General features: G+C 40.1%; 1 protein-coding gene and 1 long non-coding RNA gene across 9 annotated transcripts in view; one reads left to right on the top strand and one right to left on the bottom strand.

Moving 5' to 3' along the window:
- LOC112573062 (single-stranded DNA-binding protein 2-like) overlaps window positions 1–26,630 on the top strand; it is a 55,584-nt gene that overhangs the window by 17,116 nt on the left and 11,838 nt on the right. For 2 of the 5 annotated variants that reach the window (XM_025253061.1, XM_025253064.1), the window contains exons 6-10: window positions 1,188–1,271; window positions 2,667–2,741; window positions 7,481–7,528; window positions 9,324–9,392; window positions 10,246–10,303. In XM_025253061.1, the coding sequence (XP_025108846.1) occupies window positions 1,188–1,271; window positions 2,667–2,741; window positions 7,481–7,528; window positions 9,324–9,392; window positions 10,246–10,303 (334 nt within the window). The remainder of the gene's footprint in view (window positions 1–1,187; window positions 1,272–2,666; window positions 2,742–7,480; window positions 7,529–9,323; window positions 9,393–10,245; window positions 10,304–26,630) is intronic. The other 3 variants (XM_025253062.1, XM_025253063.1, XM_025253065.1) reach the window with 3 other exon arrangements.
- Window positions 2,663–21,694, bottom strand: LOC112573067. Of its 4 annotated transcripts, none has more exons than XR_003101141.1 (7): window positions 21,066–21,694; window positions 19,435–20,632; window positions 12,179–12,305; window positions 10,193–10,317; window positions 5,544–5,625; window positions 3,775–3,912; window positions 2,788–2,799 (listed from the first exon to the last, which is right to left on the bottom strand). It is a non-coding gene; the product is annotated as an uncharacterized LOC112573067 (long non-coding RNA). The 4 variants fall into 4 exon arrangements; XR_003101139.1 differs by having other exon boundaries at window positions 19,449–20,632; window positions 21,066–21,690; XR_003101138.1 differs by lacking the exon at window positions 12,179–12,305 and having other exon boundaries at window positions 2,663–2,799; window positions 3,775–3,863; window positions 19,449–20,632; window positions 21,066–21,642.

Consider the following 26,630-nt stretch of genomic DNA (forward strand, 5'->3'; position numbering starts at 1 on the left):
GACCTAGTGTTTTGGGGCCTTCTCCACAGGTTATTGCAGATAATGAGCTCATGTCAAGATTCATTCTGCCCTTGTATTATAGTCATTTATGATGCGCACGTCATTATACACGCAAACACATTTACTGGCTGTTACAGATTATCACTAGAGAGGGGAAACTGCACTTCCTGTAAAGTAGTGGAAAACCTTTTTTATTTGCAAAAGCAGTGGCCTGGGATACTCATCTCCAGAACGACATGAAAATGATCATACCAATGCCTGTGGTTAGCGGAAGGGATGTCACCAGACTGATCAAAGATCCATTTTCTAATGACCTGCTAACAAAAACCGTTTGAATTTACTGTAGTACATTTTTCGGTGAAGTCTTGCGATTATAAAACCTTTCAGATTGTGATAACCCAAGTACAGTGGTTACTTTCGGTTTCACCGTTGTAGGGACGTTTAATGATTTTCGTTTTGTTTTTAGGCACAAAATGATAATCTACCTCATTTCATACGCCACTTATTTGTGTGAGAGCAGCGCTAATGGGGAAATATACCTAGTTAACATCTTATACATCTAAAAAACAGATTCTTAGTACCTGTAACTGAAATTTTACTGCATAGAAAAGTTGTTTTGATTAGATTTTAACATTGGTGTGTATAAAACAAGAATATAACAATCAGGTTACTTTATGTTACATTTTGTTAAAAAAAAAGGACTTATTTTTCTCCTTCAGCACTGGCTAGAACAAGGTGCTAGACTACTACATAGTTTATGCATTCTGGTTTAGTTTTTTTTAAATTTGTTGTCTTGGCTTAGATACAAGAAAACTATTTAAGTTGGTAGCTTTCAAATTATACTCATTGCACAACTTTCTGGGTTTTGCGAGAGAACTATTCCATTGTAGCCTAGGTATTTTAATTTAAACACAGCTAATCCATATAACATGTTCTTTAAAGTGATCAAATAAGGGCTAGGTGCAGGGGTCCAGAGTATCTTAGTATAAATGCATTTATTGCAATCTGGGCAAAAGGTTCATCTGCATTTGGGCTTATCTGGATGTTTGAGAATCCAGTATATTAATCTACACAATTCATTGTGTTTTATTTATACTGGCATTGAATTAAACTGAAAAATCATCAGAAGATGGAAAGCATGCTACTGTTTACTTTTCTACAAAAATATAGTTTTGCTTGTTTTGCAGAACGCGGCTGCTCCAAGTCCATTAGGTCAGATGCCACCACAAGATGGCATGCCTGGTGGCCCAATGCCTCCCAACTTCTTCCCTGTAAGTGTAATCCCAGAACACCATACTTTATTTTTCACATAGGCTAGGTTTTGCATGCTTACTCCCTCCCTTTTGTTTGAGGGAGTGAGGGCATGTGTTTGTATGAAGGAGTGCACTTGTATGTATGAAAGACTTTGCAGTGTTGTCTGTGACAAATGTTCACCAAAGATCATGATACCTGATTTGTTTTGATAGGTACCAAATATTTAAACCCAAAAGAAATCAAAGCTCACTATGTACAAATACTATGTGCAGAGTGAGGAAAATTTTATGATTGAGCATTATTAGAACTTTTGAAAACTCCATGACAGAGATGGTGTGCCAGTAATATAGACTTCCAATATGTGATAGCGGTGAATTGAAACATTTACTTGTAGTGTATGTTGTCTGCGAGGCGTTTAACTTCATTCGTGTTGCATCTTTAGTTACTTTCAGGAGGAAAAAATCTTTATTATTCATGACAGGATTTTGATAAGAATATTTTGGGAAACAGACCTATGGATTTGAGGGTTGCAGGGCACTACACCTCGACAGAATTTGCTATTTTCTTGCTGATTTTAACTAAATACTTAACCGGACATTAAAGATTTTATGAAACTTTTAGGTTTTTTATATTAAAAAAAGAGGGGGGACAGCAAAATGTGGGAAAAAAAATCGTTTTTTGTTTCAGATAGCTTTATTAGTTGCTCTGTACAGCACTTAAAGCACAAAATTTATAACTTCATATACACACATTTGTTTGGTTTCTGCATATGTTAGGCGAGCTGCATTAAGTTCTGTTGTATTACTGTTTTTATTGTTCAACAAAATTACATTTCTAGTCAGCATTTTAAATAATGGTAGCACTATGGGTTAACAAAAATTCACACCTAACCAGGGGAGAAAACCTGCACAGACAATGGGAATGTTAGCATTCAAGGGAAACAAATGTAGGCTATGAATTCATGTTATTGTCTCCCTTTGGTGCTTTACAGCCCAGAACCCAAAATGCAAACACCCTGTGAACTTGCAATTATTTCATATTTGAATTATTTGCTTCATCATCTTTTTTAAAAACTATTGGTATTGCTTATTTCGTGACAATAGTTATTCGGTTTTGCAGTTAACTTTGTTAGATGGTTTGTTTTGGGATGAGAGAGGGCTTTAGCAGATAATGTACATAGTACAATCCATCTTGTAATTCATTCCTTTAAGAAGCTGTCAAGCTTAGGGGGAAATGGTGCGCAGCCAGATGAACTTATAGACATCACTTGTCCATGCAGTCACATTTGGCATTGGTACTTGAAATTAAATTTTCAACAAAATTTACTGTTTAGTTAAAAGAAAAATTAGTACAAAAAAGCGGCAGTGGCAGCAGCAGTTAGGGTCATTGATGGCTTGGGTTCGCCTTCACAGCCTCCTGCCTCACAGCCATCCCCTCACCCTCCGCCTCACAACCCCATGATGGGGCCGGGGCCTGGGCCGAATCAAGTGAGTATATCTGGCAATCCTCATTGTGATCCCATCACTCAGTACAGTGTTGATCAACCTGGAAAGGCATACTTGAATTTAGTGAGACATAAGCATTTATATAGGAAAATGTTATAACATTTGTTAAACTGAGTAACAGTTATATTCTTTTTTTTTTTTTTAAAGCCTTATTTTATGTCCTTTCCCCCACCCCCTCCCCTACCAACCCTTTGTTTAAAGTTTGTACACATTTCTTAAAAAAGAAAAGGTTCCCTACTCAAAGAAATTTGTTCAAACTACCAGTTTTGGTAGGATTATATAGGATTTTTTTTTTTGTGCCTTCATGATTTTACCAGCATAGTATCTTGCCTTTTCTGTGTTTTGGATCCATAGGTAGTATACCTAAGTTGACTATTAAAGACAGCCAGGTTGGTCATGAACTAGTGATGGGGTCTGTTCATCGTCAACTACAGTCTGCACATCATGCTTTCAGTGTTCCTCAGTTCATATACCTTCTTGTATATTAATATCTGCTTCAGTAATTTTCTTGCATTTTTTTTTTTTCTTCAGTGTTCTGACATCCTGTTCAGTTGCTTTTCTGGTCTCTTGTCATTCGTGCAAACTGTATTCTTCAGATATGTTCTAGTGAGAAACTCCTACTGTTACTTTACAGTCCTCTTCCTTTCCCGTGTTCCCTAATGCATAAGTATTTTGTTCCTGAAGTGCTGTTTTCTCATGTCAGGTAATTGCTGTTGGAAAGCTGTGTGTGCATTCCAAGGCTCCAAAATGTCTGTAACACCGTGGAAAATATTCCTGACATTTGTTTTGTCACTTGATTCTTATTGATTTCCCTCCACCTCCCTGCACCATAGCTTATCAGATGTTTTTAAGCATAGTGACAGTTACTGTTGGTTTCTTCTCAGTGATAGATACTATGATAGCTTTTTCTGGCTTCCATAGTGTTTTTGGTCACTTAAAGACTTCTAAAATAGCAGCTCAAGAATACTCCTTGACCACATTGGTGCTTTTGTGGATATGTGGTGAATGTACTTACCTTTAGAACAGAAGGTTGTATGTTTGAGACTTGTTTCGACTGGTGCTAGTAAAACTTCCTCTGCCTGCCAGGCAGTTTGTGGAGAGTAGCTGATCATTCCAAAAGACCAAAAAAGCAGTGAAAGTAGAATCCTCAAAGCTGTAGACCACAAACAATATCTTAAACTACCTTTAAGACAGTACCAAAAATTAGAGATCATTAATTTTAGTGTCTTTGTAAAATAGAAACTATTATTTAAATTTTCAATCATTTTTATTTAATCTCTGAAAGTCTTGGAAATACTTGAGGTAAAAGTGGGGATCCCCCAAAATTGCACTAGACAAGGAAAATAATTCTTTAAAACCCAGATACAATTAAAGATCCAATATTTGAGATTGTAGACTATTTGTGTGAGTAGGACTACAAAATTTCATTACTGTATCTTTAATCTATCCTGAGAATTTCTTTCTTTCTTTCAAGTTAATACACCATGGCATAAAGATTGACATCGGACAAAAAACAAGTTTTTGTAATTCTTTTAATTGTAAAGTTGTTGAGGATAGGTGTGAAAAATTCAGTTATAAAACATCAAAAAATGGTTCATCAAAAATGCATCTGAACCAAATGTATGCCAAAGTATCAGAATCTGTTATCTCAAACTCGACCACAGCATCCCAAAACTATATTTTAATAACTATAAAGCACATACCTTAAATTTTCCCTGGCTTACAATTTTTTTATCATCTTTTGTCGCAACTGTTAAACGATTATAAGGTCTCCTAACTCTCTAAACTGTTGTGTAAAGCATGCAGCAGAATCCTTTGTGAGATGGTTATAATAATAATAATTTATTTTAGAGTTTTTGTGTATAGGGGATCAGACTTCTTTCCTCTGAGCTGTACAGTGGACACTGACTCTTCTGTCTGAGCCTTTAATGTAGAGAAAGTTTTGCTTGCGGGATTTTGATTTTGTAAAAAAAGAAATTGTGACATATATTCCTCATTGGAACAATCTGCCCACTTGTAATTGCATAATAAAGTGCTTTAGATCATACTTCATATTCTCAGAGGTGATGGCTAATTGCAGAACAAGATTTTAGTTGTAGGCACTCTCAAACTTTATCTTGTAAATAGATCATCTGTAGCTGTGGCAAATATTAAAGTGCTTTGAGCGGAGAATAAACGTGGAAACGCAGAAGTGAGAATCATGCCAGATGATTAATGAAAACGATAAATCTGTTGAAGGTTTTTCCACATGTATCAACTCATTATTGAAGTGTGTGAAGATCTGTGTTTTGACAGTTTTCAAACTGTTAGAAATCCCTGTTAGTAGATTGCATGTGCCTTTCTGTGTGTTTTGTATTGTTAGTATTGCTGGGAGGAACATGGATAAGTGCATGGGAAGATTTTGTCACTTGGCGGAGGCACAAAGTTCAGCTGCATGTGCATATCTCCTCTCCCTGCCCCCCTCTCTCCCCAAAACATCCATCTATAATGTATGCTTTACTGGAGCTTTCATGTCTTGAACAAAGACCAGTTGCACACCGCTGCCCAGGAACACCAAGTGGATGGGGATTGTGAATGAATAGAGATCCAGATCATAATTAAAGGAGAAAGTTGTATGCTGTAGCCTTCAGGCCATTGTATGAATGAGGACAAAAGTCTTCACATTTTAGTCAGAATAGAAGCTGGTTTATATGTATATATAACCCTGTAGTCCAGTGAACTGGAGGTGAATGTTAAAGAGATTGAATGTTGTGAGAGTGTAATTGGTGTGGAAAGGGAGCTTACCATTATCTGACCTTTGCTTAAGATCCTGGCCATCTCTCCCATCACCAGGATGTAGTCCTTTTCCCTCAGTTAAGACAAGAGGCTGTGAATGAACCAAACACAAGCATTAATTTCTTTTAGTATAAAATGTAAAATATAAGCACAATTTCAAAACTGTTTTTTATGTGTACAGGGATCTCTAAAATATTCCCAGGTATCAGACTTAAGTTTTCTTGGGTTATTTTCATGAGACTTTAGTTGTTAAACATTAATAGGTTAATAGGTGCTATTCAGATTCAAACCATTTCATGAAGACATGATGCACGTCTGTATGTAGTAAGATTAGAGGTACACTGGATTTAACATATAAAATTCTTGGGGGAAGAACCATGTAGGTGTCTTGGGATGTGCATTTTCAGAAACTAAAGAGCATTTCTTTTTATAATTTCAAAATATTTGTATTTAATGACATTATTTTTGTTTTTGTTTAGTTTTTTCATGTTGACTACAAGGGTATAATCATATTTGGGGGAGGGGGAAGCAACCATTTACCAGAGCAGATAAATTAGTGTGCCTTGTTTCATTCTACAACACACGTGTGTTCTCTCTCTCTCACGTTCTCTTTCACGTGATTCTAAAAGACATTCCAGACTTTGTATTGTAGATATAGAAATGGCTAATCATGTTGCTAACATTTTGTTTACCCTATCAGATTTTGTATAGTGTTGAGCTTTGCTGAATTTTAAACCTTTTCATTTTATAGCTGTTGGCACGCCTTTTTGTTTAATGAAAAATATTTTGAAGTATTTTTCTGTAGTAATTCTTTGCTTGTTGTTGAGCTTTCAGTATATGCATGTTAAAGTGATTAATTATATGAACGCAATGAAAATAACTAGCAGTAAACTAGAATGATTTTTGGAATAAGAGAGATAACTCCTCTCTTTTGCTGTCATGAAATGTGTGGTGTCCCCTGCATTGTAAACACTGTGAAGACTAAACCTTATAAACAGGTTTAAATTTTGTATCCTTTAATTTTGAAAATACAGTAATATTATTTCAATAAAAGTTATTGGGGTCTTGTGGGGAGTGAGACTATCATTTTTTTCCTTTTAATCCCTTCATAGCCGTGAGTGTTGCTTTGTCAACAGCAGTTCAGAAACTGCAAAACTTGTATGTGTGCAAAAGTGTATGCACACAGAAAAATAGTTCAGAGTGTAGTTATTAATCTAAGTGACATGGATTCTGATTTTACATAGTGTTTAGATTATTTAAAATGTATTTGGTTATGGACTGTTCCTCTTATAATTTTTTATGGTTTTATATGGAGAACTTAATACATCACATTGCCTGTGGAATTGAAAGCTCCCCAGAAACAGAAATTAGGATACTGCATGTATGTAAATATGCATAAAATATTGAGCTGCTTTAATAGGCTTTTTAATTATTTGCTATGTCACACATGCATAGGATGTTACTGTTAGAAGTAGTCTTTAGATGTGCTTTCTAGTTGGTGATTAAGGGGAGGGGACAGAATTTGGCGTCTTTTTCAAGGGCTTTGTGGCTCTCTTATAATAGCATGTCTGCTTCTCGTGATATAGGTGCTCAGATGAACCCCAAGCAAACATAAAATAGACATCTTAGAAGGCTTTTTTAATATTAAAAAAGAGCTTAGATTTCTACCTGAGAAAACCACAGGTGCAAATACCTGCAAAGAGCAGCAGCACTACAGATCCAAACCATCAAACTAGGGCTTCATGACATTTTTCAGGATACAAACTTTATGGTGCATATACCTTGAACTAAATTCTATAATGTACCATGCTTTAATTTTTGTTTTGTACGTATGACAAAAGTTATTTTCATAAGTTTATAACTGGGAACCCTTTAGTAAAAAATATGGAAAAAACTGACATTACAAGATAGCATTCATGAAATTTTTTTCTGACCCTCTCTTACAGAGCACCTGTGAATGGCATTCAGCTAATAGCAGCACATTTGGAAATCAGGTTGTGCTTAAATGGAATTTGTATTAAACTTTTATTCTTAGACCATCAAATCACACGAGTTTGGTTAAGCTCATTATCTGTATATATTCCAAACTCATCTCGTTTCAAAGCAAAAGGCAAGCTTTATGGAGAACACAAATTACAATAACAAATGAATAGTTCAACGTTTTGGGAGGGGAAGTTTTTAATTATGTCCGTTGTAAAGGAGAAATTTTTTGGCAGATTTCATCATCTTGTTGCAACCTCATATTAGAACTTGTACAGTCATTTGCCCCTTCTGCCCCTTTAAAAGCTGGGATTTTCTTACTACTGATGTATAAACAAGACTTCTGAAATGTACAAAAATAAAAACTAGCAGGTTCCACCCCTAACACAGTGCACTTACTGTAATCTTATTGGAAAGATTTTTTATTTAAATTGAAGAAATAAGAATGGCTTCCTTATTTGAAAGCAACCTATGTGGTGGTAATTTTTGAAGTAGGGAGGAAACTGCCATAAAATCTTAAAGGGAGAAGGTTTGTTGCTGATGCATGATTTTCTTTTTAAGTTACTGCTTTCATAGCATTTATCCTATATTTTTGCTCCCTCAGGCAAGCATGCACTTTTTTTTTATTAGAGAAGTCCTCTTTTATTGTAGCTTTGTGATAACTAATGTTATAACTCATGCAAGTCATTTCAGTTGGTAGATGGTCTTATTAGTCATTACTCTCTAACAGACTACCCACAAAGAAGGAACGTGTGTGAGCATGAGAGATTTTGCATGAGTAAGTGTAGTGCAGTATTCAGGGCCAGTTTGTGAAGTGCAGCACTCTGGGTCTTTTGTGGTTTTCCTTGGATTAAGTGCGTTGATAAAAATAAGAGCAACCAGAAAACCACATCGCAGGTCTGAGTCCTTTATCATTGCAGTACTCATTAATTAACTACAATATTTAAGAGTATCTTGATACTTTTAATAATGTATCATTTTTTGTATTTATGCATTTCCAATCTCTTATAGACTATCATCATTATGTTTGCTGGACCGTCTGGTGAAGTTTCATGTGTTTAATATGATGTTGTCCTTGAGTTTGCACCTAAATCAAACCTTAAATCAGAACGTGTTCAGTATCTTTGTGTAGTATTACAGGTAAATAAATGCCAAATGTTTTTTTGCATTGTTTGATAATTTGTGATTAATTTGCTTGTAAAAGCAAAATGATTATTTTTTTTCCCTAAGAATGTTAAAGAAGCTACTTGTCCATTTACATAGCACAAAGTGTAAAATGAATTGGGGTTATTTATTTAGCAAAGAGATGGTAAGGCTACTGTTTAGCTTTTGATCAGTATAATTAAAAAAGCATTTTGTTCTAAACAGTATAGTCTGCAAAGACAGCATTTGACTGTGATATATTTAAATGATTTTTAACGACAAAAAAATTGAACCACCTGAAGCAGCTGAGATTTTCCCCATCATTAAGTTTGTTTTGTTTTTTTATAATCCATGAAAACTGTATCATTTAGTTCTCAGATCAGCTAAATTTTAGACAATTGAAAAACATTTTATTTGCAACAAGATGGTGATCTAAATTTTTCCCCTTCCCCACACAAAGTAATGGGGGAGTTTCAAGTTTCAATGCTTATGCAGTATTTAGGGATTAAATGTACTTGCCACTGATTTTGCGATTTATCTGAGTTTTTAGATATTAAGGTGGATGAATCTTTCAAACTATTGTTTGTCCATGATTGAAATGTGTATGGCATGAGAAGAAAGTCAAAACCGTATTTAACAATTGTTTTATTCTTTTCTCTGTTGCAGCCATTTATGTCTCCAAGGTATCCAGGAGGCCCTCGTGTTCCTGTCAGAATACCCAACGATTTTAATGGAGTAAGTTCAGCATAAAATACATGCTTCTTTTGTTAACTTTTACAAACACAGTTCACTCCTGCAAATGCAGACATAAACTCATAGTAGTAATGTTCCTTATCATAATTTACAATAAAACATCCCTTAAACCTAGCAGCTGTAAGACAGCAAATTTATAACAACTGATATACTTCAGTTAATGTGAACTTCAAGGGGAAAGAAATGGCCAATAAAATGTCGGAAGATCCTTCAACTCTCAAATCGCGCGTTTTAGGAAGACTATATTGCATCTTTTTGTTTGCATTTCATGTTCGTGTTCCACATGGTCTTGTATTTGTACTTGTTAGTATAATCATTAAATGTACATTTCTGGATGCTTACTTGTCCAAGGTAATAAGAAACATGTGCTTGGCTTTCTCGAGTGTTGAAAAATATCTTTGAAATATGTCTGGATCATTTGAATAAAATTAAGCCAGATTCAACAGGTGAATGGTGCTGTGATGATCTGTGTGTTTTTCATAAAACATTACTTTTAAAGACCTGCATTTTAACTCAAAATGCACTGCCATTTAGGCATATACTGCACAAAATGTAAACTTTTAGCTTGTTACCATTTATTTAACAATTGCAGGCTGTTTATAATACTTTTTAATTAAGTGATCATAATCTCTTTAAAACCCCGGTTATTTGTAAAAGAATGGGGTTGTCCAAAATCTGATGACAGTGCTGAAAAGAAAAGGTGAAAAGAAATAAATTGGTCACCTTTTTGAAGGTGACAACAGATGTGTCAATGGAATTGATTTGCAGTCAGTTTATCTTACTTTTTGGTGTAGTGTTGAGCTTGACGAATTTTTCTTTTCTTTCTCCTTTGTAGCCACCTGGGTCGGCAGCAGGTCAGATACCAATGCCCAACAGTATGGAACCAAGACCAGGTAAGACAGCATACCTAAATTAGGCAGAGATGATGTTTCATATTATGTAGTGTCAAAAGGGAGACAATGGAATTAGTAACATTCTATTGTAAGGTAAAAGTAGAATCATACATGGTGGACTATATAGACTATGCAAAATACTTATGCGCAACATGGTTGTTGTAGTAGACTAGACTAGTTATTTTATGAACTGCATCGAAGATAAACTGTGCAGCACAACTTGCATGTAACATTATATATATAGGTCACTAAAAGTGACAAAACTTCTCTCCCCTTACCTCAAACCGCTCCCCAGAATTTATGCTGCTGGATTTGATTTGGGTAGGTGGGGAGGTAACCATTAATTTAAAGTTGTTTTGTGTGGGTTATACAGAGTAGATATACATTTTTTGGGGGGAGGAGAGAGCCATAATTTATGAAGTCAGGCCACTTTGATTACAGCTCTTATCAAGACAATGCAAACTTCAGGGGTTTTGAACATACCCAAATTGTAATCAGATCTAGGAAAATCAAAAACTATGTGTATATCAAAATGCCTTGTTGCAACAGAGAACATCAATCAGTGGGATATATAACTGTGAGGGTATGGTTTTAATAATACAAAGTCATTCTCAAACTGGTCACTTTTTTGGTGTTATAGGTGCATTTTATGATAGAATGTTACATCTAAAGACAGTTTACTACGAAAACAAAAAAGTACCTTTATGCACCATTCCCATAAGCATTGCAAGTAGGTCCCAGATATTTTAATAAAATTTGTTTTGTCTAGTCTTCTTTTCTATTATCAACATTACCTAATAAAGTGTGGATCTCTGCAATATCTGTTTGTTATCTTTATTATTTGTATGTCTTTGTGTGGACATGTTTCAGTGCTTCTCACTAGATCTTTTAACTGCATAATATCCAGTAGTGCATTTTATCTCAACTCCAGTAGCCTGACCAGAGGCTGTGGCTATATGGCTGTGTGTTTACAGAAATAGATAAATGCTGATTAGCTTGGTTATGTATATCATTGAGAGTTATTCGAGTTGACTGGCGTATAAACCCATTCTGCGTGTTATTACAGAAGCTGTCTGGTGTTGACCATATGACAGATTAAAATACTTAGATGAAGCAATTTGTGCTCAACAAAATTCTTGGGTAATGTTGGAGCAAATCACATACCAGGAAATGAATGACAGTGCTAGAATATCTACATCCAGGCCTTTGATGTTACAAATCTTAGGTTTAAGGAATATACCCTCCCCATAATAGTTTATTGCTGCTGTAGTTTTATTTATTGTAATGCTTCCACGGGTTAGACATAAAATATTGGAACCTTGTAGAAAAAATGCTGAGATCTTGGGGTAACCTTGAGGTTGTAATCTTTTGTTGATTCAATCCCCGACAGCAGTGTTTAGCACAACCATGAAGAGATGACTTGTATAGAGACAGATTAATTACCCGTAAAATTGGATTGGTTGGTCTTATTGGACATCTGATCGTGGGGCAAGATTGAGATGAATAATATATTAACAGGGGGAGATCAGTTTCCAATATAAGCTTGTTGAGAGGTGACAATAACCACAGCAGGGGACACATAGTGTCACTGCATGAAGCTGTTCTCTCTGTCATGTTTCCGTGGTTGGCAGTAAATGAGGACAAAGAAAACTCTGACAAGGCAATACATAGTCATGCCTCTCGCCCCCCACTCCCATTTTATTTTAGTGAGATCCATCAAAAATTGCAATAGAATTTCCCAGTATCACCATGTGTTTTATTTTTTTACAGTTTCCACATCAAGATTCATTTTCAAAGATCATCAGCTAACAGAATAGTCTTGAAAAGAACAGCTTTTATGCTACAAGATTTAACGAGTGGTTCAGAAACTGGAACCTGTTTTATTGAGGCAGGATTTAGTCTTTCAGAGGTCTGCTGTATGAAGAAGAAATGTGCTTGATTTCTTCAAACAGTAAAAATAGCGCTCTTTTAGCCACAGCATATCATCTGTAACTTCTGCTTTCTGAAACACAGAAATGAGAACTATTAAGCTAGTTTGATGGGTTTGGCATGCTATGCTTATGTTTTCAAACAAGATGTGGGGTGTGTTTGTTCATCAGCTGTCCTACCATTTGGAAGGAATCAAGTTGTTTGCCATTAAGAGAGCAGAAAAATGTCGTTAGAGAAAGATAGCTTTGACCAGATTCTCCTACAAATAATACCCTGTTTCCACAAATGCTAAAAGCATAATTTAAGCAACAGAACAGCTTATTTCATATTTTTTAAGCAATGCTTTCTACTCCCATTGCACGCATTTCAGCATGCAGATTTTTTTTTTTTTCTTGGAGTTGTCTTGGAACATTCTCATTCCTGCAGCCTGTACCAAAGGTATCTAGATGATTGTTTAAAAAAATTCTTCAAGTCAGAATGAGAAAAAAGTCTTTTCATATATACTGATGGACTGTTTTTCTAGAAAAGTTTTAAGCGCATGATAAACACTCTACATGTGTGAAGGATTCTTGTCAAAGTTTGTTTAGGTCACTGTTTAACCCTAACCCCTAATGAATTGTCAGGAAATCAAGGTGTGTTGCGAGTTCCCCTATGTCATTCATTTACTCTGTTCCACAAGACTAGGTGTGATACTTGGGATGTCAGCTAGACATAGATCCCCTTACCCTATCCCCACCCGCTTTTCATGCCTTGAGGACAGGCACATCGTTTATTCTTATCCACTAGCCCATTTCACATTCAACTTGTTATATAACATTATAATATCACTGGTCTACCTGAAAGGATCAATCTTGACGGTTAGGATTGCTTCACTAAGAAATCTTGGGTCTTTTTTGGTCTTTTTATTGACAGTCAAAGAGCTGCTTTTTGACATTATATCCTACCCAACCCTTCTTTCATCACACTCTTACCAAAAATAAAAAAATAAAAAAACGTGGTTTGTATTGAAAATCCACTCTGCAGTGCTGCTAAACTGTTTTATCAAGGTTTAGTTAAACTTTCGCATTATTCACGTTTTGGGGTTTTTTTTGTTTTGTTTTTTTGGGGGGTGGGGGGGAGGCGATGTAAGAGAGGGTGAGTGGGGTAAATGAAGCTTTGAACAGCGTCTTCCAGCGTGTACATGGCTTGTATTTTATGCAAGTGTTGAAAACTGTTATAACTGCCTAGCAATATTACTAGATTATTTTTATTTTTTTTTTTAGGATATGAGGGGATTAATTCTTGACGTAAAATTGATGTACAAAAATGCGGCAAAGCAGGGCTTCTGAATTACTTGACAGTAATAGGCAAGCAGAGCTCAACTTCTGAAAAGGTCAATTAACATGGTATCATGATCAGCGCATACCAGGCGGCAAATCGCTCCTAATAAGTTTCCATTTTATCCTACAGTAAAATGGAAGATGGCATCCTGGGTCCCTAATTTACTGGCGAGAGCGGTGGGGCTCAATGCGGGTGGTTTAGTGGGAGGGTAAGGTGGGGTTTTGATTGGTGACTTTGACAGACCACCAGGGAGAGGAGGATGGACTAGCTGAGCCTGATGGACGGCGCCATTTTGCTCTGGTGTTTTTCTGTATACATCTCTTCACCAAGTATAAAAAGACTGGTTGGTGTAACAATTGCCACGAAGACGCAGACTGGTTGTGATGTATCTCGTGTGAATTATGCCTACCCCGCCTTGCTGCTAGTATTGCATGCTGAAATAAAATGTATCACTGGCACGAATGACAAGCGGCTTGGGGGCACAGATGGATTGAGAAGGGCGGCCGACGGAAGCAATATCAAACTAGAACCCCTATAGCGGGGTGTGCTCCACTCGCTCATTTCTTCCTTCCAACCGGTCTGCGAGTGCGACGGCTTTGTTCAGAGAAGCTCGGGAAGAAAAGAACAAAAGCAGACTGCCTTGCTCGTGCAAAGTGGGTTTTAAGCGGATAATTTTGTCGCTATGGCTTCGTGTTTGGTTTGAAATTTCATCGCTGGCGCGCTGGTGTTGCCTGTAATGGGCTTTCTCGGTTGGGTTTATATATTTTATCATGGCATAGCAAGCTACCGCTCTTTCTCTCCGTTCGTCCTTAACCGTCTCTTTGCCGTCGCGAGGGCAGCACATGGGTCTGTCAACAGTGTTATTCGCTGGCGTGGGTAAACACCACTCGGGAAACATTATACGGGGGAACACTTTGAAGCTGCAGGCCAATATCGTGTTTGTTTAGGAAATTGGTGAGTCTTCTTGTAAAATCTTGTATTTGGTTTGAATAGTTAGCCCCGAGCAAACGAAAGATGAAAGTAAAGACATGATATGTCTGGGATGAAAGTCAATAAACCAGATGGAGAGCGGGAAGGGGGTACATGGTAACATAGGTATTTTACACCCTGCCCAGCACAGAGAAGCGCAACGGTCGTCGGTCTCGCAGAAAATGATTAAGACAGTCGCCGGATCCATAACGGAGCAGATTCAGCTGGAGGGTGTCTGGAAACTCTCCTCCCCCACCACCACCACCCCAGCCCACCATACTCCAGCGAAGTTGCCTTCTGCGCGAAGACAGTCAAAAGGGAGACGAAATGAGTGAAGGATTTATATCACCTCTAGCGTTGACATGACTACAAGGGTATGCAAACGCGACACCTGTGTGAGATACAGTTCAGAGAGCAAAGAACGAAAACTTTCAAAAAATTTCATACTTGTGTTTATAACAAATCATCTAGCCATGTTGTAAGCATCTCTTTAAAAAGTTGCACCTTGGGGAAAACGGCAAAGGCAATCATCCTTTCAGCAAAATAAAGCGAGGTGAGATTGTGTCTGCGCGGCATCACATTGGTGGCTATATCCATGGCAACCTTATTGCTCCGCCGTATTGTGATCGTTTGGTTATTGCATGGATGTGTATTTTTTTTTTTCTGGGCGTGGAGGATCTCACCTAGGAAAAAGGCACCTGCAGGTGTGAGCTTCCTTATTGGAAGTTGTTTGTGCGTTGTTGAGCTCGGCATGAATACACTAGGCTGAGCTTGTGTTGAGGGCGCCCACTTTCAAAATTCGGCAGAAAACGGCAAACGCAATAGGCAAGGAGAGCTGGCAAGCTCAGATCACAAAATGGCTTTTGTACTCGTGTAACTGCATTTCATTTCGTGTCTTGAATGGCTGCATTGTACGACTGTCTTGGCCACTCGGCTGGGGCTGGGGTGTGTGTGTTGCACAAGAGATGGACTGGCAAAAAGAGAGAAGACCGCTTGGCGGTACGGAGTGCTGGCACTCCTTTGAAAGATATGAGGAGACTGGACGGCCGCTGATTGCCCGAGCCTCATAACCTGTCAAACATCGAGCGGCAGCAAAGGGATTGGTTATTAACTCGTTCTTGCCGTGCCAGCGAAGACCCTGAGTACGCACAGAACCGCGCGTGTGTGTAGGTCGCCGCCCATCGTAACGTCTCCTGGGCACCAAAACGGAAGGAAGGCTGCATAGATGATGCTGAACGGATGTGCAGCCAACCATTTGCTTTTAGCAAGCAGTGGTAGGGACAGGTCGTTAGTGGTCCCTGTATTTTTTCTCCCTCCCGTCTTGCCTTCCGGTATCATCGGAGATAATACTACCTCCGCCCAGCCCCGCGAAAGGGACACGCATTTCAAGGTTTCCTGTCGGTTGTTGTTCATCAAGGTCATTAGCTGGTAAAGAACGGTTGTGGCCCGGACAGGAAATGAAGAGCAAACGTAAAAGCAAGGCTTCGAATTCATACTGTAGGCTATTGATCGTTTTATGAGCTTTTCACTTTAGTTGCGGCATTCCTGCGTTACCTCGCCACCACAGCCAGCGTCACACGTGCCCGCGTCAAAGCTCCTCAAAACATGCAATTACAAGGCTTTGCTTTTTTCCTTGAACATATAACATTTCAAACACCTTTATGGGTTCTACAGCACCAGTTTAAGACCTAATCGTTGTAGTTTATAAAAGTCGTTTCTGTACACCTATATTCCTTGACTTATTATGTTACTAGAACACGTCTCTTGCGCACACCACCGTGTCTTCTTTGCCAGACCATCGACTCCCCCAGCCCTTGTCTTTCTCTTTGTGTTGGATAATTTAAATACATTAATGAAAGTGAATGCAAGAAAAGCAATCCATTTGCTGTCTGCATGAGAAATTTTTCAATTAGGATCTTGTTTTTGTGCTTTAGATTGGAATTTCCAATTTGGCAGCTCTCTGAGATTTCTCATTAACGATTTCCAGAGGCCAGAATGAATAAGGTCTAAGGAAAATGAAATAAAGGTGAACAAATGACTGCTTTCGTCTGCCTCCATTTTGAGACCGGCATTTTGTGCATGATTACTTGTTACTGCGTCTAGAGTGATTTCAATTTGTGTGTGTCAGACCTAGTAGATCTTCATGTAGTACGAGGGGGGGGGGGGGACTCGTTTTCACTTTAAACAGTTTGCTTCATCAAGTCGTTGAACGCTTGTGGATAATACAGGGGGGTAGTAATTTTGTCGTTCCTGGCAACGTGGGGAGCAGGGAACCGTGTGCTATGACGGCCAGACACGGGGAGACTGCCGAGGTCTTCTGGGCCATATGCAGGGTCATGCAGCTTGTCGTCTGAAGTAATGGCATTAATTTAGCGAACAGTTGGTCTCTGAAGCAGTTCAGGAAAACCACGGCAGCTGATGCATATCAGACCCCATATTACATCCATAAGATCGATCTCAGGAAATTGCCTGCCTTTGTTGGATTCTCTAAGGCTGGGAAGCACGTTCGGCGGATGTGCTGATTGACAGGCATAAGGTTTGTGCCTGGTTGTCCTCTACAACCTTACTTCCCCTTTCCCCAGTCATACAAGAGAAGCTGATTTTCAATTCTAGCCCTCGCTAATAGACCAAGCTGACAATTGCGTAACTGGAGTCGTAGATGTCGGGCCGATCGCTTCCGTGAAATCTCGCCTCACCTTCCGCCCTGTCATGATGCTGATCGCAAGAGGACACCGAATGGTGGTCGAAATGGAGACTCTCCATTGTTGACAATAACCACCAGTAGGACTGTCCGCATATCCTGAACGTCAAAGATATTTTGTAACTACTTACATTTCCCCATTCATCGTCGTCAAGCAAAAGCGATTGTTGTCACTCTGTTGACCCGGCTGTTGTTGATACAGTCAGGCAAGTCTTGCGCATGTCTGGGATTGTATCTTGTATGAACACAACTGCTAGTTCTCACTTGGAGTTTAAAAAGAACCGTGATAGACATCAGACAGTTTACAGACCTGTGGAACCCAGATCGCTGAAACAGAAAGTGCTTTTCCCCCTTCCTAAATGTACTTTGAACTGCTTCAGATAAAAGCACCGCATGCAAGGCTATTTCGTATGTACAGGAGGCTAGCCTAGCAACAAATGGTGAAGGTAATTTCACTCGCCGTGGCCTTTCCCGCAGTTTATTCATTGCAACACTGAAAACGGGATCAGGACGCTTTCTGAACACGTTGAATTCCAGCACCCCTTCCTTCTCCCCCTCCCAACAAAAAAAGACGAAATTGTTGTGGCATTGGGCGAGAAATGGAGCCGTTGGCAGTATGATGAATAGTGCCAGCCCTGGTGAGATTGCTTTAAAAAGCCCCGATGACTACGACTTCGCAGGTTGCCTGTACCCGGATTTCTTGAGCTCATGCCCCTGGGACAAATGAGGGTGGCATCGGCTAGTGCGCTGAGGGCTCCTCCACAAAAGATGCAGGCACGTGTAATGGTGTTTTGCAACTGTAGACCTCAGATTGGGTGATAAGCGGCAGTGTAAACGATTTGGCAGAAGCACGCAATTTGCCAATTACCAGGCCTGGGCTCGAGCTCGTTGAATGTTATCACAGATGGCGTTCAGCCGTGTGCAAGTTGTGGTAAAGCATTAGGGTCGCGGCTGGCTGCCTCCGCTCCCCCAGACCCTTCCCCCACCACCCACTTCTCTCCCTTGCCACTCCCCTGTAAGGATTCCGAATTAAGTACATTAGAAACCAGCGCTGCCACCGCGTCGATCGTTTAGTAGATGACGTCTACGAGCACGAATTTATCGTCTGGCGATGAGGTGGTCGGCAAAGCCTCCCAGAGACTGTTAAAATGATGCGACATCGAACAGTATTACCTTCCAGGAAAGATGGCTGCACCGTCTAGTAATTTATGCTTTGACAAATAGGGCCAGCTCTCCAACCTGAAAGGAAATGAAATTCTGGTGCGGGAAGAAGTCCTTCGCAGTTAGGCTGGGGGGCAGGAGGGACAGCCGAGGATAGTAAGGGTGGGTGGGGCAAGGAAGCTAAAGAATTCCGAAAGGGGAAGGGGGGAGAGGGTAGGATCGGTGCAGTCTCTAAACTCATTGATTAGAGTAAGCAGTAGGCCCCGGAGAAAGCACGGCTTTCTTGTGCGGTTTCTTCTTAAGATTGAATGCTGTCCCTTGTGTACTGACCTGGCATAAGACCCTTAAGCTTATTAATCTGGCTGATGGAATTTCAAGACCTGGCCTGCCAGCAGATGGGCTCTTTACGGGGGCAACTTTTCCAGGGATTAGTTTTCCGCCTACACCGCACGTCACCAGCTCACGTTGCAGTGGTTGTATTAGTAACCGAAGTTTGAGTCACGGAGAAAGATTTTGTAGCTTGGATGCATTTCACAACAACAAAATTTCAAATCCCCGCGTGCCATCTGCTGCGCACCAGTACATTCGTTTACCTGAACAGTCCCCCAGGGTGGGTGGAAGAAGGATATAATTTGTGTTGGCAGGTTTTGTGGACACGCCATGTTTAAAGCTTTTATTGCAGTCGCTTTGAATTAATGTTCTCGTCTTCTGTTTCTCTATACACCCCTTCCCCAACCCGAAACTTCTCCGCAATAGTTCTTGTCAACAATCTCAGAAAGGCTACATGGAGCGTAGACTGATAAACTATTGTATATATGCTGAGCGATATTTATCTGACACTGGAGTGAACGAAAACGGTCCATGGTGGCAGTATTTCGAGATTTGTTCTCGCATAAAAATACATTATTAATAAAAATGATAATCATCGCTTCAAGTCTTTACCTCCCGCTTCCTAGATATGCAATCATTGGCATGCATGTCACGCGTCCGTTGGTTTAGTCAGGCTTAGTTTCAAAGTATCAAAAGGTGTAAGTGTCGAGAAATACCCTACCTTCACAGACTTACCTCGTGTCTTCGCCGTCTCAGGATGGGCGGGGTCGCATGCTCTGAACTGTCTTGTCAAAGCCTTCATTACCGCCTGTAGCAGCCGCTGCCCTTTGTCGATTCACTTGTAACTGCATCCTGCGCGCTGTGAATGCGATAATACTGGGCCCGTTGTTGGCAGAAGTCTTGCAATGCATTCGGCAGTCAACATGTTCGCGAGTAGGCTCTGGTGTATATATATAATCCACTCGGCTTGTCAGGCCAGTTGGTCGCGAAAGGATCCCCAAATCACATGCAGGCATGATTGAACTGAAACACTGCCCCCTTTGTCAACAGGGGGAGGGGGTAGAGGGGTGGAAACGACATGAAAACCACACACACACCCTCGTCTGAGCTCGTCAAGCGACGTGTTCACATTTCTTTCACATTCTTCTTCACATGGTGTGCGTCGCGAGGTAGCGCTCCACTGCACGTGATTACAATTCAAATGGATAATGCTTCCGAGCTTATTTCCGGTCGAGTAGGTCTTTTATCGCGGTGAATGCCCCTTTATGTCCATACAGGAGACGGCGAATATCAACACGAGCTCTCGCATCACACTGCGCCTGAAAGTGCGCTGGGAACACATGCACATGGCTTTCTGTCGGCACCGGCCAGGCTTCCACTTAAGTGCACCCCTCCCCCACCCCACCTTTCAGCAGTCGTTTGCTCTGGAAATGACAGCTCTGTTGGTTCTCTCCCTGCTGTAGCAGCTGAAACAATCGCTCGGGTGTATGGGGGTTGCTGTACCCAAGTTGTGTCTGGAGACAAGATGTTGGAGTACAGGCGGGCTGGCGTAATAGATGTTTCTTTATTGATCGTCACTTGTTTATTGCTCCGCACCAGGCCGGGACTGCGTCTTGTATCTGCGATATGCCGTCGGTTGTCTCCCAAACGAAGCTGAAGGAAACGGGCTGATGGATGATGATGGCCTCACACACAAAAAAAAAGTTTGGGCGTGACGTTCGCTGCTCCTCTTGTCTTTGCGACGGTGAACCGTTGTGCGTGTGGCCTTTGCCGCTGCTGCTGCAGCTGGTGTTCATAGTACTGCGAGGCCACGAGCAGGTTTCACAGGTAGACTCCAAGATTGTTTCCCCGAGCATGCCAGTTGGTTCATGGCTAGGGATTCCCTGGGGTTCCCCAGGCCTTTGATCTCTTTAGCCCATCTGAAACATCGGTACAATTGAAAGCACATCAGACAGCGGGGAGGCTTGTGAAGCTCACTTTCTCGGAAAGAGTCTTGGGCTGGCATGGTCGCCGCACATTTACCGTGTAAACACCCCAAGTCCTCCGTCTTTAACGGTCTGATAATAGCTGAGACCGCGCATACATCGTATCGGTGTTAAGGACAAACTAGTTTGGTGTTTGAGGCTACGTGTGTTTTAACGCAGTTGATGTGCTTATCACGTGATGCTAATACGTACATGTATGTTCTTTCCTCCGTTATCTTTGATCTTTAACCGCCCTCGTCCAGTTTAGACTAGCGCGCGCAGACACCCCCTCTCCCCCGTTAGTTGACTACCGCAATTGTCAACACCACATTCGTTCATCGTCCTCCCCCTTTCATCGCACATTTTAAAGAGTTTTGACTGTACGTACCTGCGTCCTAGCTCACAGCGACTGGTCGAGTAGAGGAAAAAGAAATCATTGTAGTTGAAAAGTCTTGTTCTGAAGGTGCCACGCCCTCTCTCTTCTTCATCTCCCCCTTTTGCATCTGGAGTAAAAAAAAGCGAGCATCTATTGCCGTATCCAGTGGTGGTGACCTTTCATCACGCGGGACTGTAGTTTTTCCGAGCTCTGCGACAGGCGCAGGAAGCCACGACGGGCCGCCGTAGTCACGTTGAGAGTGTGTCGTCACCGTATCTCGCACTCGACGTTCTTCCAGCCTGCCCGCCACACGGCCAGCCAGCGCTCCGCTTTCCAGCACCAAGCGCGAGGCCTCCCGGATTCCTGTCAAGCGCACGGGGGGCTCTGCCCTCCAATGGGCGGATCTTTTCCAATCAACCTCCCACCAATATTTCTAAGTCCCTCGACCCCCTTTTATCACCAAGAAGAGAAAAAGTTTAAATTATCGTTCTGTAAGGGCCCGCAGAGGCAATTTTCTCTGATGTCGCTTCTTAAAATTCTTTGCGTGCCTTAGAGGGTGGCTTCCCATGTTAGTCTTTTTTACCAGGACGGAGATGTTTAAAAAAATAAATAAATAAGCCGGGTTGATTTATTAAAACTGTTTTAAAACATGCTTGAACCCTGTTCACCATGCCGCAATTGTCGACATGGCTGTGGTGACGCACCAGCAGCATAGAAATCATGGAATAGAAAGGCTGTTAATTGCGTTCACAGGACCGTGAGGTTTAGTTGAATACACAAAATTAGCATTTCAGTGGGGGAGATTCAGAGATTACAATGATTTGTGTGTGTGTGAATTGCTTATCACTTTAAGATCCGGTCTGCTTTCTAGTATATGTAGCTTTCTTTGATATTCACCGCGTCTGGTGTTAAATAACTCCATTTTATCTGTTGTAACTTAAAACGCAGCCTGGCAAACTTTCAGCAACTACATCCAACCATCGTTTTTTGGGCCTGATTGTCTAATTGTTGAGAAAGCGTAGCCAGCTTAAAACGCATATTTAAAAACTTTATTTTCTTTTTTTTTTTTTTTTTGGAAAGACGGCGACTATTTCAAACTAAATACATTTGCAGATGCCTATATGCTCACTCTGGCTGATGTCGCTTTTATGCGCGTGACAGTCAATAGACAGTTGTTGCTCAAAGTGTCCCATAACAGTCCTTCCGCACCTGTGGTGTTGCCTTCAACTTTTGCAACAACGGCGGATGAAATTTCCGTCCTCTGCTGTGCGCCCTCCCCTACACCACCACCACCACCATCACAAACCCCGTTCACCGTCTCCTTTCCCTTCTAACGCAGCGCTGTTGCGGTATGTCTGCCAGAGTTTATATTGGGCGTCATTGGCTGGACGGCCTGAATGTTTCGGTGGTTGTGTAGTGCGTTTGAAAACGCGTCTCCCCTGATTTTCATGAACATGATTTCCTGCAGGCACAAGGCCTGGCCGGAGACTGACAGTGTGGCCGACATGTGCGCCATTGAAACAAGAATAAGCCAACCAATTTCCTGTTGTGGCCAGCCTAACAATCCAATCATCTGCTGCATCCTCCACCCCACCCCCATTTTTTTTAAAGCCGTCTAGAAGGTATTAACATTATGTCAACCCAGAAGAACCACTTCATAAGCGAAAATGCGGAGAAACACGATGTGTGCATGCCTCCATGACTTTACACGGAAAAAAAATGAGAGCACTTCAACCAGGAATTTATTTCAGCAACATCACACCTGAAACTACCAACAGATTTTGATTATAAGACAGTTTTTATTACAAAATGATGGGCTTGATGTCATCATCAAGATGGCTTGGTTGCTACCTAAAACTTCTGCCATGAAGTCATACTGCCAGGCTGGTAGCAAGAACATAGGCTTAGGTCATCCCCAGGCATTCTACTGGCCTTTTCCACCCTCACACCTCTAGGGCCTTTGCCTCCCTCCGCAAGGTTGTATGTCATAGGTCGTCAGGTCTTGCTATATAGCAAGTAATAATACTCTTGCAAAATGCAATTAAAAAAAACCTCATCATCTCTCTTAAACGTTAAGCAAAGCCAGTTTAGGTGCTTTACACTAGGACTGCATACTATGCCATAAAAAGCTTTTTGCGGATGTCTCTAGCATTAGCATCTTTTAAAATTCGTAATAGCTTCTTAAAGCATATTAAAAGGCTGAATGTAAGCTTATCTTAGGATACTAAAGCTGTGAGGAAAATGGGGTGCTTCATCAGTTGGTTAATCAGAGCACATGTCAAGATGTTGAGAGCAGGGTGTTGACAACAACAGAACCTTCATCTGGCTGGGAGTGCTGAGGCAGTGAAGTAGCGCATGGTTAACTATTGCCGCTATCTTGCCAGCAGCTGTCAGCACTAGCACAGTGCTTTCATCTGCTCCTGGCAAGCCTATTCTCAAGAGCAGATGGGAAATTGAAGGCCTCTTCATCCCTTTGAAACCAATCTTTGAAGCAGCCTGAGCAGAAATTGAAGTGCCACTCTGTAACCAGTGCAGTTATCCTTTTTTTTTTCTTTTTTTTTTTTAATTCTCCGGTCACCCCCAGGGCATGTCCTCTAAGGTCCTGAAAGCTTATACAATATTTGTATTCCATTTTGATAATGGTACACTGTTGATAATACCACAGTGTTTATGCGTTGCTCTCTTCCCCTCCTCTTTTCACACAGCACGTGTCGTGTCAGCGTGTGCACCTTCCCAAAAAATAATACATATATTTTGGTGGTTGGATAGGCGAAGGTCTAGTTTCTTTGTTTACTACCATGTGCCTGATTATCTGGTCAATCTCTGAAAGAAATGTGCTTGTAGGCTGCTGAGAGTGTAAGTGAAAGGTGCCGCTGGGCTGGTTATGACTTGTTTCCATTTAAAGTTGGAAAACTCTTACTTTGTCAAGAGGGAAACAAAGAGTGTGTTGTATGTGTCAGTTGGGTTTCACCAACAGAAAAGCATGTTGATTGTTATTTATGCTCTTGAAAGCTTGCATTTTTCCTCACCAGTTGGAAAAAAATGCACTGTTCCTCTGTGAAGTGTCCTGTTTTCAAGCAGCCTGAGCAATTTATGACATTCTAGATATACATAAAAAAGGGAAAGGCTGGAGGACTAGCATATAATAAACTATCATTCTTGTGTTCTTGAGTATTTGATGCGCAAAAGACAGGACAAAGCTGTCTTGAGCAGTTCAGGCCAGTACAGTTTGTCCATTTACATCTCTCAGATTTTGCTTGGTGAAGAGGTTGGGGTGTTATCGGCTTGAAAAGCCAACATAAGCCCTTGGATTGATTAGGGGTTAGTGTGGTTTCTTATTCACGTCTTTCTCCATCTTGTTCCCCTCCCTTTCACTGTCTACAGGCTAAGTGTATGCTTTATAAATTCCAAAATGGACTAGAACTATATGCATGAATTGAGTGGAGTTTGAAGGGTTCGTGGCTCCTTCCATCCTAGAAGTGTTGAAAACAGCTTAGTACTCACAAATAAAGGTCTGTTATTGTCCACATGGTCTGTAGATCCATAAAGAGTGGCGATTGTGACCATCAGAATTATTTACAAAAAAAAGACTATGTGAAACCTTCCAAGGGAAAACTTAAGACATGAAAGCTCCATAGAACATAAAGTCTGTTTTTTTAATATAATTTTTATAAAATCAGTTATTTGATAACATTGTTGCACTTAAGTTCAACTTGAACTTATCTAGACATGGATAATCGAAAAAACACAGAATTTCTTTGTGGCTTGCTTACAAAAACAGTATAGATCTTCAGTTGGGATAAGTCTGTACCTAGGCTAGAAAAGCTGTAGTGCTCGTGTTAAGAGCCTAAATTAAAGGTTGAGTGCTGTTTGTGTGATTTGTGGGTGTCCGGAGACCGTGTTGCTTATAAACCTTTCCACTACAAAGAAGTTACAATCAAACATAGAAGCAGTCAAGTACAGAGAAGCACGTCCAGGGCTCATTTGAGTGTTGCAACCCAGCCATTAAGAAACAATAAGACGTGGCATATTCTATTGTCATTTGTTTTGCCAGAGCAATGTGCCAGCCCAGGTTTCTTTCCATTGACATAAGCCTGGTGTTTTATGTTACTGTCAAGAGTTTAGACAGTAGAATGTTACTTAAGACCCCTTTGGGGGCAGCTATAAACCAAAACTAGACGGAATCAGGTTGCTTTCTTGTAATCATAAGCTGCTTTCTTGTCAGTAGTGAACTTGAAAAGGCTTGGTTATCTTTGGTTTGCATATTTCTTCTTTGCATGATGATACTGGTGGTGTTGCGGCTCCACAATATGTTTTTTTCCTTTTTCGTGTAATACTGTGGGCCTATGTTGATTTTTTTTTTAAAAAAACCGACTTGAATATGAATATTTTTTTTATCATCCGTTTCCATTTCTTAGCTCTTTGCGGTGTTTCATTAATTGATAAAGGTCATTAAGTGCTTGCAAACAATAATGTATTTAAATTCTCATCACTTTGCAACTTTACACAGATTTTTTTTTGGGGTGGGAAATGAAATATTCAATAAAATGATTGATGTGAGGTCAGTAAAATTATAATAGATCCTTAGTTTCACAAAGGACAACATCTGCTCTCTGCCACAGGAAAGCCAAAAACGCTTGGTTGATACGGGGACATGAAAAAAATTGCAGCCAGATAGAAAGCTGAAAGTTGTAGATGATGAAACCTGTAGCCAGTGAAACAGTCCAACATTAAGATAACATCGTAAAGTGAAGGAAAACAAGGGGCATAAAGAAAATAATGAAAACAAAAGATTGTTGAAGATATGGAAAACTCAGAGAGCAAGTTTGTACTACGTGTTACATTTTTTATTTTTTTTTAAGGGGGGAATGATGGCAATTTTAATTGCAGTTGAAATTATTAGTTGTATTATGGCAAATTATTTGCTGAGCAGCAGTGCTTTGCAAAGAGATGAAGGAAGTGGGCAATTTTTTTACCATGTTCAAAAAAGAAAAGTGAACAATTGGTCTGTTTCACATCGGCCATAAGATACATTTCTTCTTCATTTCTTGTGTCAGTAATGCAGACAGATATGCAAAGCATTTCTTTCTTATCAGACACAGTGTATGCATTAAGAAATTGTTTAGATAGTGTACTCTGTTACGAACACATGAAAGCACCTGAACATTACAGTTAATTTTCCACTTGCCAATATTAATATGGCTTTCACTTAAATTTTATTAGTAAGTTTCAACATCCCTAACTTAAGTACAAACGATTTTGGAATATGGAAAAATAATTTTCTATAAAATTGCAGAAACAGGGATATTCTTGAATTTTAGAGAAGATGCATTATAGAATAGGGAATGTCATTTATGTCGTTGATCTCTATTTGATTATTAGTCATGAATAAAGCAAATATAAACACTTGTGGTAAGGTAGTGTTTCTAATATACACTATCCAGACATTCAAGAGATTTCATATGCATTTGCCTCATCAGTTGCAGCCTAAACTATCTGAATCAGCTACCTTCACAGAAGCACAACAAACATAACAAAGGGTGTTCCTATTCCATGCTCTGTTGCAAATGCTAATCA

The sequence above is a fragment of the Pomacea canaliculata genome, linkage group LG10 (genome assembly GCF_003073045.1).
Source record: "Pomacea canaliculata isolate SZHN2017 linkage group LG10, ASM307304v1, whole genome shotgun sequence".
Lineage (NCBI taxonomy): Eukaryota > Metazoa > Mollusca > Gastropoda > Architaenioglossa > Ampullariidae > Pomacea > Pomacea canaliculata.